At 37.0% G+C, this 14,566-nt stretch overlaps 1 protein-coding gene across 3 annotated transcripts in view; it reads right to left on the bottom strand.

Annotated features, from left to right (window-relative positions):
• Positions 1 to 3,584: 3,584 nt before the first annotated feature.
• Positions 3,585 to 14,566, bottom strand: part of LOC121314066 (dnaJ homolog subfamily B member 6-like) — a 43,509-nt gene continuing 32,527 nt past the window's right edge. For 2 of the 3 annotated variants that reach the window (XM_041246884.1, XM_041246883.1), the window contains exons 9-10: positions 5,121 to 5,279; positions 3,585 to 4,078 (exon numbers count right to left, since the gene is read on the bottom strand). In XM_041246884.1, coding sequence (XP_041102818.1) covers positions 3,981 to 4,078; positions 5,121 to 5,279 — 257 coding nt within the window. In that variant the 3' untranslated portion in view covers positions 3,585 to 3,980. The remainder of the gene's footprint in view (positions 4,079 to 5,120; positions 5,280 to 14,566) is intronic. The other variant, XM_041246885.1, reaches the window with a different exon arrangement.

The raw sequence follows: 14,566 nt of genomic DNA, 5'->3' as shown, positions 1-14,566 counted from the left end.
TTCATTGTAGACTTTTATTGTTCCAAAGGAAACTACCCACGGCAAGTTATAATTTCAGAAGGGATTGCTTCTGAAACCATAACTATCTTCAACAGTACATATCTGTGTAATAGGGCTGTATGTTTTCACAGGGTAACTTTTAGCAGAACAAGTGGGAATTTCTCAATTTATTATGCTGGTTGAAGGGCTGTGCAACAAGCACTGGACAGAGATTACACTGAAACACTGCAAAAAGTATTTTAGAAAAAAATGTCCTTGTGGAGAATTCAATGTCTGAGAGGGCATGTCTTAAAGCCATTGCTGAGCTGGTTTGTGAGACTCTGAAATTGAACTCAGGGCAGCCCAAATGGATCCCAGTTAATGACACTCAAGGGGCTTTGAATCACAGCTTTATTGAAAAAAAAAAACAGCATGACAGTATTTGTGCTGCTCTGATACAATCATTAAGAAAGACATTTCACTCAAATAAAAATACAAGCAACTAACTTGTTTATCAAGTTACAAAAAAAAATAACAACGATCAAAGAGACACATGTTCAACACTGCAAGATCTCATTCTGTTCCAAGCTGTGCAATTCTAACGCAGTGTCTCGAGAACAATACATCTGTTAAGAATGCAAATATTAATAAATATGCAAAAGCAAATAGAAAAGAAAGGAAAAAGGAAGTAATGTTGCCTGAAGAGTCTAAAAGTCCTCCCATACAGTTCTCCTGAGTACAATTATAACCGTCTTTGAGTCTGTGGAGAAATCAGCACACTTGAACAGCACTGGAGTTGGGCTATTGTTTCTTGTCTTCATATTTAATGTATTCTACTTTACAAAACAAATTGGGTAATATTGAGAACACACCACAGGACATGTGAAAAACTAAATAAGTGTTCCAGATTATTTTTTTAAGTCAAGATTAAAGGCATGCTTTTATTATTTACCCTTTTTAACCTGACTTACAAGCATCATTGTTTGTATCTATTTTATTTGTTTATTTTTGTGTTTCATCATTCTTATTTGTTTCCTGTTTTCTTCATTTATTATTATTATTATTATTATTATTATTATTATTATTATTATTATTATTATTACTTGGTCATTTTTACTACAGCTTGATACAGCATACTTCTTTCTCTTTTAACTGACATGTAAAGCACTTTGAGATACTGTGGTATGAAAGGCGCTATATAAATATAATAAATTGAAAAATGCAATTGAAATGGAATTATTTGGGAGCAGGATTGTGCAAATTTGTCAATGAAACTAAAGAGTCAGTAGTTTCAAATGTCACTGAATTGTCGTTCCCAACATTATAAGAATAAGCGAACAGAAAAGCAAGACAATGTAACTCCAGTCTGTTTATTCTTTAATCAAAGGGACAGTCCCTGTGACACACACACACATTACTCTTAACTAGGTTCACACCCAGCCTCTGCCCTGTTACACACACAAACAAACATTACTCTTAATGAGTACATTTTAGATACAACCCAGCTGCTGACTTTTCCTAGCATCCAAAAAAAGCAATTTGCACGTGTGTAACATGCAGAAATACACACTTTCAGTAACACTTAACAAGTGTCTCTAATGTATTTATTTATATATGTGTTTGTTTGACAGGGACAACGTTCAGTTTTTAACATTTATGACATGTCATAAGATGCATTGCACCCAAATTTAACTATGAGCTAATTTTCCTTGGCAGTCCCTGGACAAACACAAAAACAGAAAATAATACAAATAAAGTAACATATACAGAATAGAATATGACCGAGCATCAGATAACTGTATAAGAAAGAAAAGTAAAATAGAAAAAAGAAAAAAGAAAAATAAGGATCGGGAGAGAGAGAAATGGCAGATAAAAAGACACAGCAGACATATCAAACCAAATGAAGAAGTTGAAATATTTCAAATACACAACTAACTAACTAATAAAATAACAAAACGCATAACAACACAGACACACCCCAGAACAGCCCGTGTCCTTTCCTGATGTCCTTACATGATTGCCGCACACACTGCCGCTCACACTGGCAGGGAAGATGAATCAGTAACGATCCTTAACCAGAAACAGGTGTGTGAAAACAACAAAGTCCAGTAATTACTGTGTATTTACATAGTAGTTCCAATCCATGTGTACTTACACATAATGAGAATGTTATTATGCATAGCTACAATGTACTTAATATATAACCTGTTTTTCGCTATTTAACCCTACCCTTATCCCTAATCCTTACCCTACCCCTAAACCTAACCTAACACGATTCTGATACAGCTGTGTACCTACATATAGCGTACAAAAAGATTTACACCTTAAGTACATTGTAACTGTGCAAAATAACACTGTAATGATGTGTAAGCACACATGGATTTGCTAAGTCACTACTATGTAAATATATAGTAATTAGAGACACCAAGTAAGGTGCTACTGCACTTTCTTTTTCAATCAGTCAAGTCTATATTGAGACGCTTTGGAACCACTGACAGCAGGGCATGTGTGCAACTCCACCGTACCTGTGAGATACTTATGCACAGAGGCTAACCTCTATTACAAATCTGACATGCAGGACTTGTTAAGCACAATACATGACGTATGAGCTGTCTGTATGCTGTTCTTTACTGTCATTGTCGTATGACTTCACTTGGTGTAGCACAATGTACAGCAGTGCTAATTATGACAGGGCAGAGTGATATTAGTCCAGTTGATACTTAACGGACACTGAAAAGGGTCAAAGGGTCATGCACAAACCTGTGAACAATTACATTTGTAAAGAATGCTTTATTTTGGGCTGTAAAATGACACAAAACAGAAGGTAAGAAGGGTGATCCACGGAAGGAGAAATATGCAACAAAGCGCTTGGACTAGAACATGGGCGTGCTGAGGCATGTAGGCCCTGGAACAGCATTTATAAATGATGAGAAGAACTTCATTTGAGTCAGGAAACTCTGGCAATAGATTCTTTATTAAAGCTTAGACTAGACAACACAACTGTACTGTACATGTTTTCACACTACATTCTTTGGCCTTTGAAACAGTTTTATAAACAGTAACAGCACAGACATCGAGTCATTGTAGATGTAGATAGAAGAGATCATATTATCAACATGTATAAAAAATAAAACATGTGATACACACAATGCAGCATGCCTAGAGATTGCATAGAGATGCATGCATAGAGATTTTGGCAACAACGTTGGATTTCATTGCACACCTCTAAACTAATGTTGTTTCAATTTTGTTTCAATTCTGCTTCAACCTTTTTAATTCTCGGTTTTTAGACTGTTTAAATATATGTACTGTATGCATGTGTAAATACTGTTTTGAGACTGTTGTAATGTAAATAACCCCACTGCAATGTAGTCTGTAATATAATAAGTTATATCTCTTTGTTGCTGTGGGCGAGAGAGCTGCTCTGACAGGGGTCTCTGTGTCCCAGACTGCACACATTACTTTATTTCAGGAGGAACAGTCTCAAATTATGTCTGACTGTTTCACTTTTTCTGTCCAATTTTTATGCATGTAAGTGCGTATGTAATTATGCTTGTGTATACAACACTCTTTAAATTAATTTGACATTTTAGGGAAAAACTAAACCCCCACATGTTATTTTTTAGCCCAGAAAGGGATTTCTGTCACTTCAAACCCACGCTAATGAGACTTGGCAAACAAGACTTAAAACAGTGTGGTGTCTTCAATCCTTTGAGAATTGAGCTGAAATGTACATGCAGTCACCCTCTAATAGGATCACATGTCTTAGTGGTTTGCTTGACTAATCAGTACATTTCCAAAACTCAACAAAATGGCAAACTGTGTAAGACTGTGAAGTTAATGAGATTACACATATAGTATGTTGTGACCTCATAAATAATGTATAAGTTATGACATTAAAGAGGCAGAAAGCTAGCCAGCAATGGCTTGTACAAAGATGCAGTATCTTTAATCACTATTTAAAAGACTCACACAGGTGCTGCTGCTAAAGTTATCCATTTTTAAAATGTAGTTCCTGCCCGCTGAGTCAGTCTCGACGTCTTTTTCTTCTTCGCCTCTTCCTTTAGCCGTAGTTTCTTTCTCTTGCCATCAATGTGTCCTGGGGAAACACGGCTGATATAAACACTGCTCACAGTTGCAACATGTTCCAATGCATGCTTCCTGCCATGATCACACACATTCTCCAACATGTGTTGAGGATTCTCTGCAGCATGGATGGCCAAAGCGGGCCCTTCCACTCCTGGTCTTTGTTCCAACCCTGTTTTAAATGGTTTAACTGAACCAATGAAACCAGCACCCAGACTCTGAAGCAGCTAATTATATCATTCCACCTGTTGAACCTTGAGTGGAATGGCCCTCCAGGACCGGGATTGGACACCCTTGCTCTAGACTTTCCATTTGGTATCCAATCCAATAAGCCTCTGAATTGCACCACATGTGAAAGACAGCATTACTTCCTTTGGTCCCAATGTGTTCAGCAATTGAATTAGAAGCAGCAGTTTAGATAGGCTCACCCCATTGAAGAGAGTTAGCAATTCAAGGTAAAAACAACCAAATACAATATGCTGCCCACTGGCTTTCTTAACTCCTGCAAAACAACACAGTGTTATCAAAGCATGCTTGAGACAGCCTCGTTTGAATTCAATATCATTTAGGAGAGTTCATATGAAGGATTGAACCCATATTGCTTGCTTTCACTCACACAAAGCTGCTTGTCTAAAGCTTCTGCGCACCAGTGTTCTCCAGATAAGACCGTCTGGTAACACCATAATAGACAGGCCTGTTGTACACACTGCCTTTGAGATACAGCATCATTAACTGAGAAAACTGTACTAAATGGCATGTCCAGCAGGAAAAGCACATCCAAGTCCTGGATACTGGACACTTGGAGACTGAAGGAAAATGACAACATATTCATATAATGCATTTGATGTAATATATGGAGATTTCTCAACCCCTTCTCTGTGAGACTAAATTAAGCCTTTTTTATAATTTTTTTTTTTCCCACAAGAAGAAGTGAGACTATAAACTGTGCACTTGATCTTGTGTTAAATCCTAACCCACTAAGCAGCAGCCTCTGTGTAGGCTCCTGCCCGCGGGCCTTTCCTCTACAGGTGTAAAAGCATTGTCAGGGCTCACACCTCTGGCTGAGCCGGGGCCACTAGCCTGTGTGCCGCGCTCCTCTTCCTCGTCATTCAGATTGCCGTTTCTCAGGTAACGGGTGTGAGGTGACTGGGCTGGCAAGGAATACTGTCCTCGACGCCTGCGCTCATCAGCCAGAGCCTCCTCATCCTCCACCCCTGGGGAGCAAAGAGAATCGCAGTTCAGTCAGGAAGCTCATGCCTTACTTTACCTGTTAGACAAAACCAAAAGGCAGGTGGAGGCTGAGGAGGAGGGGGGGTTTCTCTGGAGCACGGCAGGGTCGTAATGGATTGGGGTAAGATATAAATCCCTTCATGCTGATCATTGGAGATATCATTTATCGAAGGACAAATAAGAAACTAGCTATTCGATTGACATCTCTAAACTGAAGCTAGTATTGGAAGCGCCTAAAATATGCTTGATACTTACATGATTTGATTTAAAGTTAAAAGTGAGTTTCCTGCCTGAACCATTGCTTTGCTTAATGAAATCCGATTTCCCTTTAAAACAGTGTACGTGAACAGTAACTTTAATGTTTACAATGCTTCCCCATGTTTATGAATGGTCAAGTACAAGACTAAAATGTTTGATGTTAAATGTACAGTAGATATTGTACACCGGTTCAAAATATGGCGGATGTATTTGGAAAATAGCCTAGGTTCTTAAAATGCAGTACATCATCCTGTTTACCCCTGTGATGATCTGGGGTTCTGGCTTAAAGGTGTCTCTATAGTAAAATGATATGTCATTATTTGAACTTTCACCTTTCTCCACGTTATTTAACCTTTCACAGTACAAAACTACCCAATCTGCAAGCTGAATACTAGCCTACAGTGCAAATAAATAGCAGCCATGTTTATCTTAAGGCTTAAGCTATAACCTTGAAGTCACATCAGTAAAATGTAAATCCCAATTCAAAAACAGCAGCTCTAGACCTCCCCAGCCATTGTCATACACTAAATAACCTCCAAGCAGATATATACCTGTTTTAAATGGTTTAACTGAACCAATGAAACCAGCACGAAGACTCTGAAGTAGCTAATTATATCATTCCACCTGTTGAACCTTGAGTGGAATGATACTAACACGTTGCTTATGGTTTGTTATACTGTTTTTGTGCATAATGGTGGATCTTGCTTTTCAAGTAAAGGTAATGTATTGAACTTGTTTGAACTTCTTTTCTAAATCAAAATGTTGTCTTTGAAAATATTTGCAGGGAATGCCTGATATTTTACAAAAAACATATTGAGTTAGACATTTTATTTTTGCATTTTAAGGACTAAAATCCTTAAACAGTGACATATTAACTACTTTAATATGTTTAAAATATATTGTGTGTGTGTGTGTGTGTGTATATATATATATATATATATATATATATATATATATATATATATATATATATATATATATATATAGAGTGGCTTGCAAAAGTATTCAGACCCCTGACCAATTTTCTCATATTACTGAATTACAAATGGTACATTCAAATTTCGTTCTGTTCGATATTTTATGTTAAAACACTTCAACTCAAAATCAATTATTGTAAGGTGACATTGGTTTTATGTTGGGAAAGATTTTTAAGAAAAATTAAAAACTGAAATATCTTGTTTGCATAAGTATTCAACCCCCTCACATTAATATTTGGTAGAGCCACCTTTTGCTGCAATAACAGCTTTAAGTCTTTTGGGGTAAGTATGTACCAGTTTTGCACACAGTGTCGGAGTGATTTTGGCCCATTCTTCTTGGCAGATTTGCTCCAGGTTGTTCAGGTTGGTTGGACAACGCTTGTGGATTGCAATTTTCAAACAGTGCTACAGATTCTCAATGGGATTGAGAGCAGGACTTTGACTGGGCCACTGTAGGACATTCACCTTTTTGTTCTTGAGCCACTCCAGTGTTGCTTTGGCCTTGTGCTTGGGATCATTGTCCTGCTGAAAGGTAAATTTCCTCCCAAGCTTCAGTTTTTTAGCAGACTGAAGCAGATTCTTTTGCAGTATTTTCCTGTGTTTTGCTCCATCCATTCTTCTTTCAATTGTAACAAGATGCCCAGTCCATGCTGATGAGAAGCATCCCCACAGCATGATGCTGCCACCACCATACTTCACTGTAGGGATGTTGTGCCTTGAGGCATGGGCAGTGTTAGATTTGCACCACACATAGCACTTTGAGTTTTGGCCTATCTTGGTCTCATCTGACCACAAAACCTTTTCCCACAACGCAGCTGGGTCACTCTCATGCTTTCTGGCAAACTCCAGACGTGCTGTCAGATGGTACTTTTTGAGTAACGGCTTCTTTCTTGCCACCCTCCCATACAGGCCAGTGTTATGCAGAGCTCTTGATATGGCTGACTGGTGCACCATTACTCCACTCCCAGCCACTGAACTCTGTAGCTCCTTCAAAGTGATTGTTGGCCTCTCTGTGGCTTCTCTTACAAGTCTCCTTCTTGTTTGAGCTCTGAGTTTTGAGGGACGGCCTTTTCTTGGCAGTGTCTGGGTGGTGTGATGCAGCTTCCACTTCCTGATTATTGCTCCAACTGTGCTCACTGGGATATCCAAACACTTGGATATTATTTTGTACTGTTTCCCTAATCTATGCATTTATATTACTTTATCTCTAGGGTCTGTAGAATGCTCTTTGGTCTTCATTTTCCTTCAGATCCACAGCCTTACCAATGATCCTTCCAATGAACAGTGGGGTTTTTATCCAGAAAATGTGACAGCAACTTTAATGGTTCACAGGTGGAGGCCAATGGTAAGGTAATTGTGTCCTCGTTAGGGCTATTTCTTTCATCGGTACAAACTGGGAGCTTCCACAGCACAGGGGTTGAATACTTATGCAAGCAAGATATTTCAGTTTTTTATTTTTCTTAAAAATATTTCACAACATAAAACCAATGTCACCTTACAATAATTGATTCTGAGTTTAAGTGTTTAAAAATAAAATATCAAACAGAACGAAATTTCAATGTACCATTTGAAATTCGGTAATATGAGAGAATTGGTCAGGGGTCTGAATACTTTTGCAAGCCACTCTATATATATATATATATATATATATATATATATACACACGCACACACACACACACACACACACACACACAATATATTTTAAACATATTAAAGTAGTTAATATGTCACTGTTTAAGGATTTTAGTCCTTAAAATGCAAAAATAAAATGTCTAACTCAATATGTTTTTTGTAAAATATCAGGCATTCCCTGCAAATATTTTCAAAGACAACATTTTGATTTAGAAAAGAAGTTCAAACAAGTTCAATACATTACCTTTACTTGAAAAGCAAGATCCACCATTATGCACAAAAACAGTATAACAAACCATAAGCAACGTGTTAGTATCAGCCACACATAAAAGCCAGACAAATCTGACTATAGAAAGATGGAGGGGGACACAAAACAACAAATTCACAGCTGCCTTCAAAATACACAAACACATTATCCAGAAGATCCACAATGAAGGCAATGCAATTCAAATACACATTCAAGCTTCTTAGATGAGCATTCAATCATTCCTTTCCATTCCATTCATATTGTACATAGCATACCACATAGGGCCTGTAATTAGACCTACACATAACAATGAGATTCCCTGTCTTCTTTTTCACCTGGTAATTTACATTTATATTGAATTAGGAAGGAGACTGATTATGCTGAGAGATTCTAAGCAGATCGCATCTCCATTGTGCTGCTGTGTAATTAAAGAGAGAACAGGAGAAGAAAGGAGGCCAGATGCTCCTCAGCAAGACCGATTTTCATTTAGGAAAGTCTCAGATACGTTTCGAGAAACCTTTCAATATTTAAAAGCCCTTTGAAAGGTATTTGCAATACAATGCGTCACATCACTGTTTTATCAAAATTGCAAATGGGTTTTAGATAACGTACTATATAATATTTCCACGACACTGAGACATCAAATGGCTTTGCAGTTCCAACAACTGGAATTTTGCTTGGGTTTGACAATTGTAACAGGGCTGGAGGCTGGGTGTGCACCTGCGACCCTGCGCACCGCAAGCGAGTGTCTTAACCACCATGCAAAAGAGCCAGGCTCGTCTCATCTAACTGACAGGGGACACAATCTGTAACAGCAGTGCATCACGCAACACTGCCTTCAGTGTTTATACCGCAGCCTGTTTGCAGTCCACAGTCATGTATTTATTATTTATTCAAAGTCTTTTCCGTGGACTCAGAATCGTTGTACAGGCGCAGTTGATCACTTCAAGGGCCAGGACTGGAGTGGATATACACACAGGGGTAAGGGGTGAAGTGAAGCCCATAGGGATAACGAGGTGAGAGCTGGGAAGGTCTTGAGCCTCCACTCGTGATTTTCTTTGCTTCGAGAGCTCTCTCACGCGATTTGTTTCCATTTGGATAACTTTCAAGAATGTGCAGTTTGGATCAGTCACCTCCAGTACAGGTCCAATACAAATGTTTGTTTGTTTGTTTATTGTATTTATTTCTGAGGGACACATACAATTATAACAGAAGTGTCACTTACATGACACAAGATGCTTTGCATTTTCAATGACGCCAATAGGCTAATTTCCATTGACAGTACCCGGGCAGACATTGATGACAACTGCAATACATCTCCATATTACTTCTACTCTAAACTATAGCAATAACCTCCTATTGAATATCTGATAAAAATACATCAACTTTAAAGTCATAAATTACCTATTAAAAGTGCATAACAATCAGCAGCTTACATAATCAAGTTACAGTACAATTCAGTTAATATACATATCCAATATACTGTACACAATTCAAATACAAATACATCCTGAATGAACTAATGATTGCATAACTGATAATGTTTCAAACAAGCCTTACGTTTATTACCAAATATTCCTTAAGACCTCAATTTCTGAAGGAAGTGAATTCCAGTATAAAATACCTCTTATAGAGAGAGCTGTTTGGGCAAATGCTGTTCTACTCCTTTCCACTTTACAATTCCCACGTACAGTCCCTTGTGAACCTGTTAGTATCTTCAGAGAACTTTTTCATGAATTCCTTTAAGGGTGGAGTACATAATCCATCCAAAGTTTTAAATACTATTTACGCATAAGAAATGTTGACATAATTATCAAAACTCAGCAATTGGTACTTACTCACAATGTTACAGTGATGGTATCTCACAGGTTTATTATCTAAGACTTTTAGAGCTTGCTTATAAAGAGAATGTATTGGTTTAGTTACTGATTCACTTGCTTGAGCCCAAGAAATAATATGATAGATGTGTGAAGACCATAGTGTGCTTGAATAGTGCAGCAGCTTTGGGGGTTAAATTACCCCTGATATGTCTAACTTTTGCTAAGTTAATTTTATAAAATTTCAAATGTCAATCAATAATAATTCCTAAAAAGGTAACTTCTGAGACTTCCTCAAGAACTTCCCCATCAATTTGGACATCAAAATTACTAGTCCTTGATTGGAGAAACACATACTAACTGTTCATTTTACATTTAGAGTCAAACATGAGAAATGAAGCCAGTTGGATATATATTCTTCATATGCTCTGTCAACATAGAAGCTGCCTCAGTGCAGGTTTTTGCAGATACATATATAACTGTGTCATCAGCATACCTCTGCACCCCCACACCTGGGCACACCTCAGGGAGGTCATTAATATACACACTAAAAAGTAAAGGTCCCAACACTGACCCCTGTGGGATTCCACTAACACATTTTCTAAAAGGTGATTTAACATTGTTAACTAAAGCACACTGGGTACTGCCCTTTAGATAGGATTCAACCCATCTCAATGCCACTTCTGAAAAATGGAATCTGTATGATTTAGAGAGAACATGGTTAACTGTGTCAGATGCCTTCTTTAACCCAAACACACAGTCCCAACCAGACCTCCTTTATCCACATGCGCTTCTGTCTTCTCTGCGGATTCATTGCGGACTGACAAGCCAGTACTTCAGTCTAAACCCTAATGATCTATCAGCTGTCCAGCTATTGTCTTTTCTAAGACTGTAGGTAATGTTTGAAGAAGACTGATCGGTCTATATTGCATCCCCTGTTGAGGGTCCCCAGATTTCTATATTGGAATGATTTTAGCAGGTTTCCAATCTTCGGGAAACATACCTTTCGAAATGGAGAGATTAAACAAATAAGTCAAAGGTCTAGCCAGTACATCCCTATACTTCTTTACAAAGACAGCATCTAAACCGTCCAAGTCTCTAGACCTTGATCCATTTAAAGAATTCAACATTTCACCTTAACCTCAGATACCTTTCTTAGAACAAAAATGGGATTCCTCTCAGTAATTAATTCAACATTTTGTGTTTTATCTACTTCAAAATTCAAAGCCAACTCCTCCACTGAATCATTATTAACAGTTTCAGCTAACACTAAACTATAAGTCACTATTTTATCTTTAATTTGTAGTTGATATCCCACATGTACATTTCATCCTTTTCTTTTAGTTAGACAGTCTACATGTCTCCATATCACTGTACTCTTTCCCCTAGCTTCATTTAGCAGAGTAATAGAACATTCTGTCTTTGCTTTGTGTATTTCCCTAACTACTTTATTTCTTAATCCTTTATGATCATTATCTCTTCCACTTTTTAATGAAGATTGTAATGCTAAATCTCTTTTCTTTATAAGATCCCATATAAATTCATTTATCCAAGGTAAGCAATTTTCTGATCTTGGTTTGACTTTAGTTGGTACTGAGAATCTATCAATAACATCCTGTAATTCTCTTAGAAGGGCCCTACATCCAGTATCTATGCCTGTACTTTCCAACACTCCATCCCAACTAATCTGTTTCATTCTCAAAGATAGAGAGATTTGTTTTATTTTTTTGTTTGTTTTTATCTCTTTTATTCAAGCAGTTATGAAAATGCTTTTTTGGTCAGTTTTCTACTTACCAAAGTTATGATCAAATAGACCATTGATTAAATTGTAAGTACTTATAATACAATTAGGGTTATTACAAAGTATTAGATTAAGTGTTAGTCTGGTAGGTCCACTAATGATTTGACACAGATCAAATGAATATGTTTCTTCTTGTAATTGTTCTGTTATTAGCCCAATACATCCACTTTATGTTTAGATCATCCAATAACATCAATTCTAACTTTGCATCACAATCCTTTAGTCACTGTTTAATTTCTCATGTATTACACATGAAGCAAAAGACACCTGCACTTTGGAACCTTGTTCAATTATAAGAAGACTACCACCTGTTCCCTGGTAAAGGAAACACATTCAATTCCTCCATAAAAATAAAAATGCAAAAACGTTTTTAACATTACCTCAGAAGTAAGACATGTTAATGAATGGAGACCATGCTGCAAAACTAGTGAATAACTAGGTTATACAGGCTTTTATTATTATTATTATTATTATTATTATTATTATTATTATTATTATTATTATTATTATTATTATTATTAGCTAGAGGCCTGACAATACAAAACTCCTATATAATTAGCTTTCTTATTTGATATCTGTTTCTGAATCCTTACCTGAATTATAAAACAAATGCCCCAAGAAAAAAACACAAACAGCAACACAATTCATGTATTATCATTAAATTACAAAGTACCAAAGAGTCCACGATAATGAGATCTTGTAATACTCATAAAGGCTTCTCATTGCTGAAATCAAAGAGCGTTTTAATTGAGACTACAAAGCACAGCCACAGTGCCCTGCACTGTAACGAATGCATGGCATTTTAAACGTCGCGGTTACTTGGTCGGGTCGTGTTTTTATTTGTGTTTTTGTAAAGGCTGAATGAAGTTAGCTTTTGTTGAGGACCAGCTCTAAAGAGATCCCTCCATATTAGAGAGCCATGGCTTTGAAGAGGCAAATCAATCTCTGATTTAAACCTTTCAGGGGTCTTGGCTATTTATTTGGGTAAAAAAGTTGACCTGACTGTGACACAGCATTCTCAACCAGCTGCACCATGGGCAGAAGAATAAGCAGCTGGGCTAGCCTATTATTATTATTATTATTATTATTATTATTATTATTATTATTATTATTATTATTATTATTTATTATCCATTGTGTTTATTATTTAACAGAGAAACTCACTAACTAGGTTACAGTTATTATTATAATTGCATTATTTCTTCAGTGCCGTTTTTAGCTTACATAGAGATGTAACCACCAGCCTCCTTCAGAAGTACACCACGTGCGTCCCATTTGGTTGGTTCAGCTTATCTCTGTGATGAGCAAAGTTTTCATAAGCCTGCTATCAGCCCAGCTAAGCTGCACAAAGGCTGTGATGAGCGCCGAGGAGTGCATGTTCAAATGCAATCCCTTCTGAAGTCCAGAGCGTGAAATTACAAATAGATTCCATCAGTGATGGACGAGTGCTACTTTTTTTTATATTCATTAGTGATGTTTTTTTTTTTTTTTCTCCCCCAGGGTGTACCGGTAGATTCCTGCAGCAAAGACTCAAGATGTATTTTTTAATGAAAGGAGCCTTTTTACATTTCCTGCTAGGGAAACTCCAATATTATCCCATGGTAGCTAGCGGCTCTCTCATACTAATATTGTCCTATAGAATTGGACAATATTCATGTATATTTTATTTTCTATTTTAAACAATCTGTCGGAAGAACACGTTGTCTCAATTATGATAAATTCTTTATCATATGCATATTGCATATGATAAATTGCATGTTATGCATATTGCATAACATGCAATATGCAAACTCAGGGATGCTTGTTGCACTGTGCCCTGTCTCCCGTTTTGTGATTCTGAACAAACACCGGATGCTGGTAAGATTCACATGTTATTATTATTATTAGTGCTGCCAAACTCGGGGCACTTCAGAAAGGACACAGCAAAATGCCTTCACTTTACAGTACTGTGAACATGTAAGAGTATATTGTGTTCCTTTTTAAATAGCTGTAGTCTCCAAATTAATGTAAAAAAAAGTAAGAAATGAACCAAAAGGTCTTCAACAGAAGAGAAGGAGGACCAGGGAGAAAATTTCTAGTGTTAGAAAATAAAATGAAAAATATTAAACAATCTTGGTTAACCCTTCCTAGCCCATTCTGATCCACCCTTGAATAAGGCACATCAGAACACTCTGGGCCCAATGTGTTCCAAACCGCACTCTGAGATCACAGGATGAGGGGCTGCTGGTTATTCCTAGGGTCAACAAGAGCAATACGACAGGGAGGGCTTTTTCTTGTAGAGCTCCTAAATTATGGAATGCTCTGCCTTCGTTTGTCAGTGAAGCTGGGACCGTTACAGCTTTCAAGTCAAAACTAAATACACACTTTTATAAAATAGCTTTCTTATCTTAGTGGGTTTTAATGTAACTTTAAAATTGCTGCTTTTGTATTAAGTGTACACTGTTTAACTCTGTTATTTAAATGGTCTAATTGTGACAGTTGTATGTGTGACAAACTATACAAATATATTGTGGTTTGTTCTTTCTTCTGCTATGTAC

This window comes from Polyodon spathula, chromosome 4, assembly GCF_017654505.1.
Source record: "Polyodon spathula isolate WHYD16114869_AA chromosome 4, ASM1765450v1, whole genome shotgun sequence".
Lineage (NCBI taxonomy): Eukaryota > Metazoa > Chordata > Actinopteri > Acipenseriformes > Polyodontidae > Polyodon > Polyodon spathula.
Note: the sequence above shows the minus strand (reverse complement) of the source record. Positions and strands in the feature narration are given on the sequence as shown.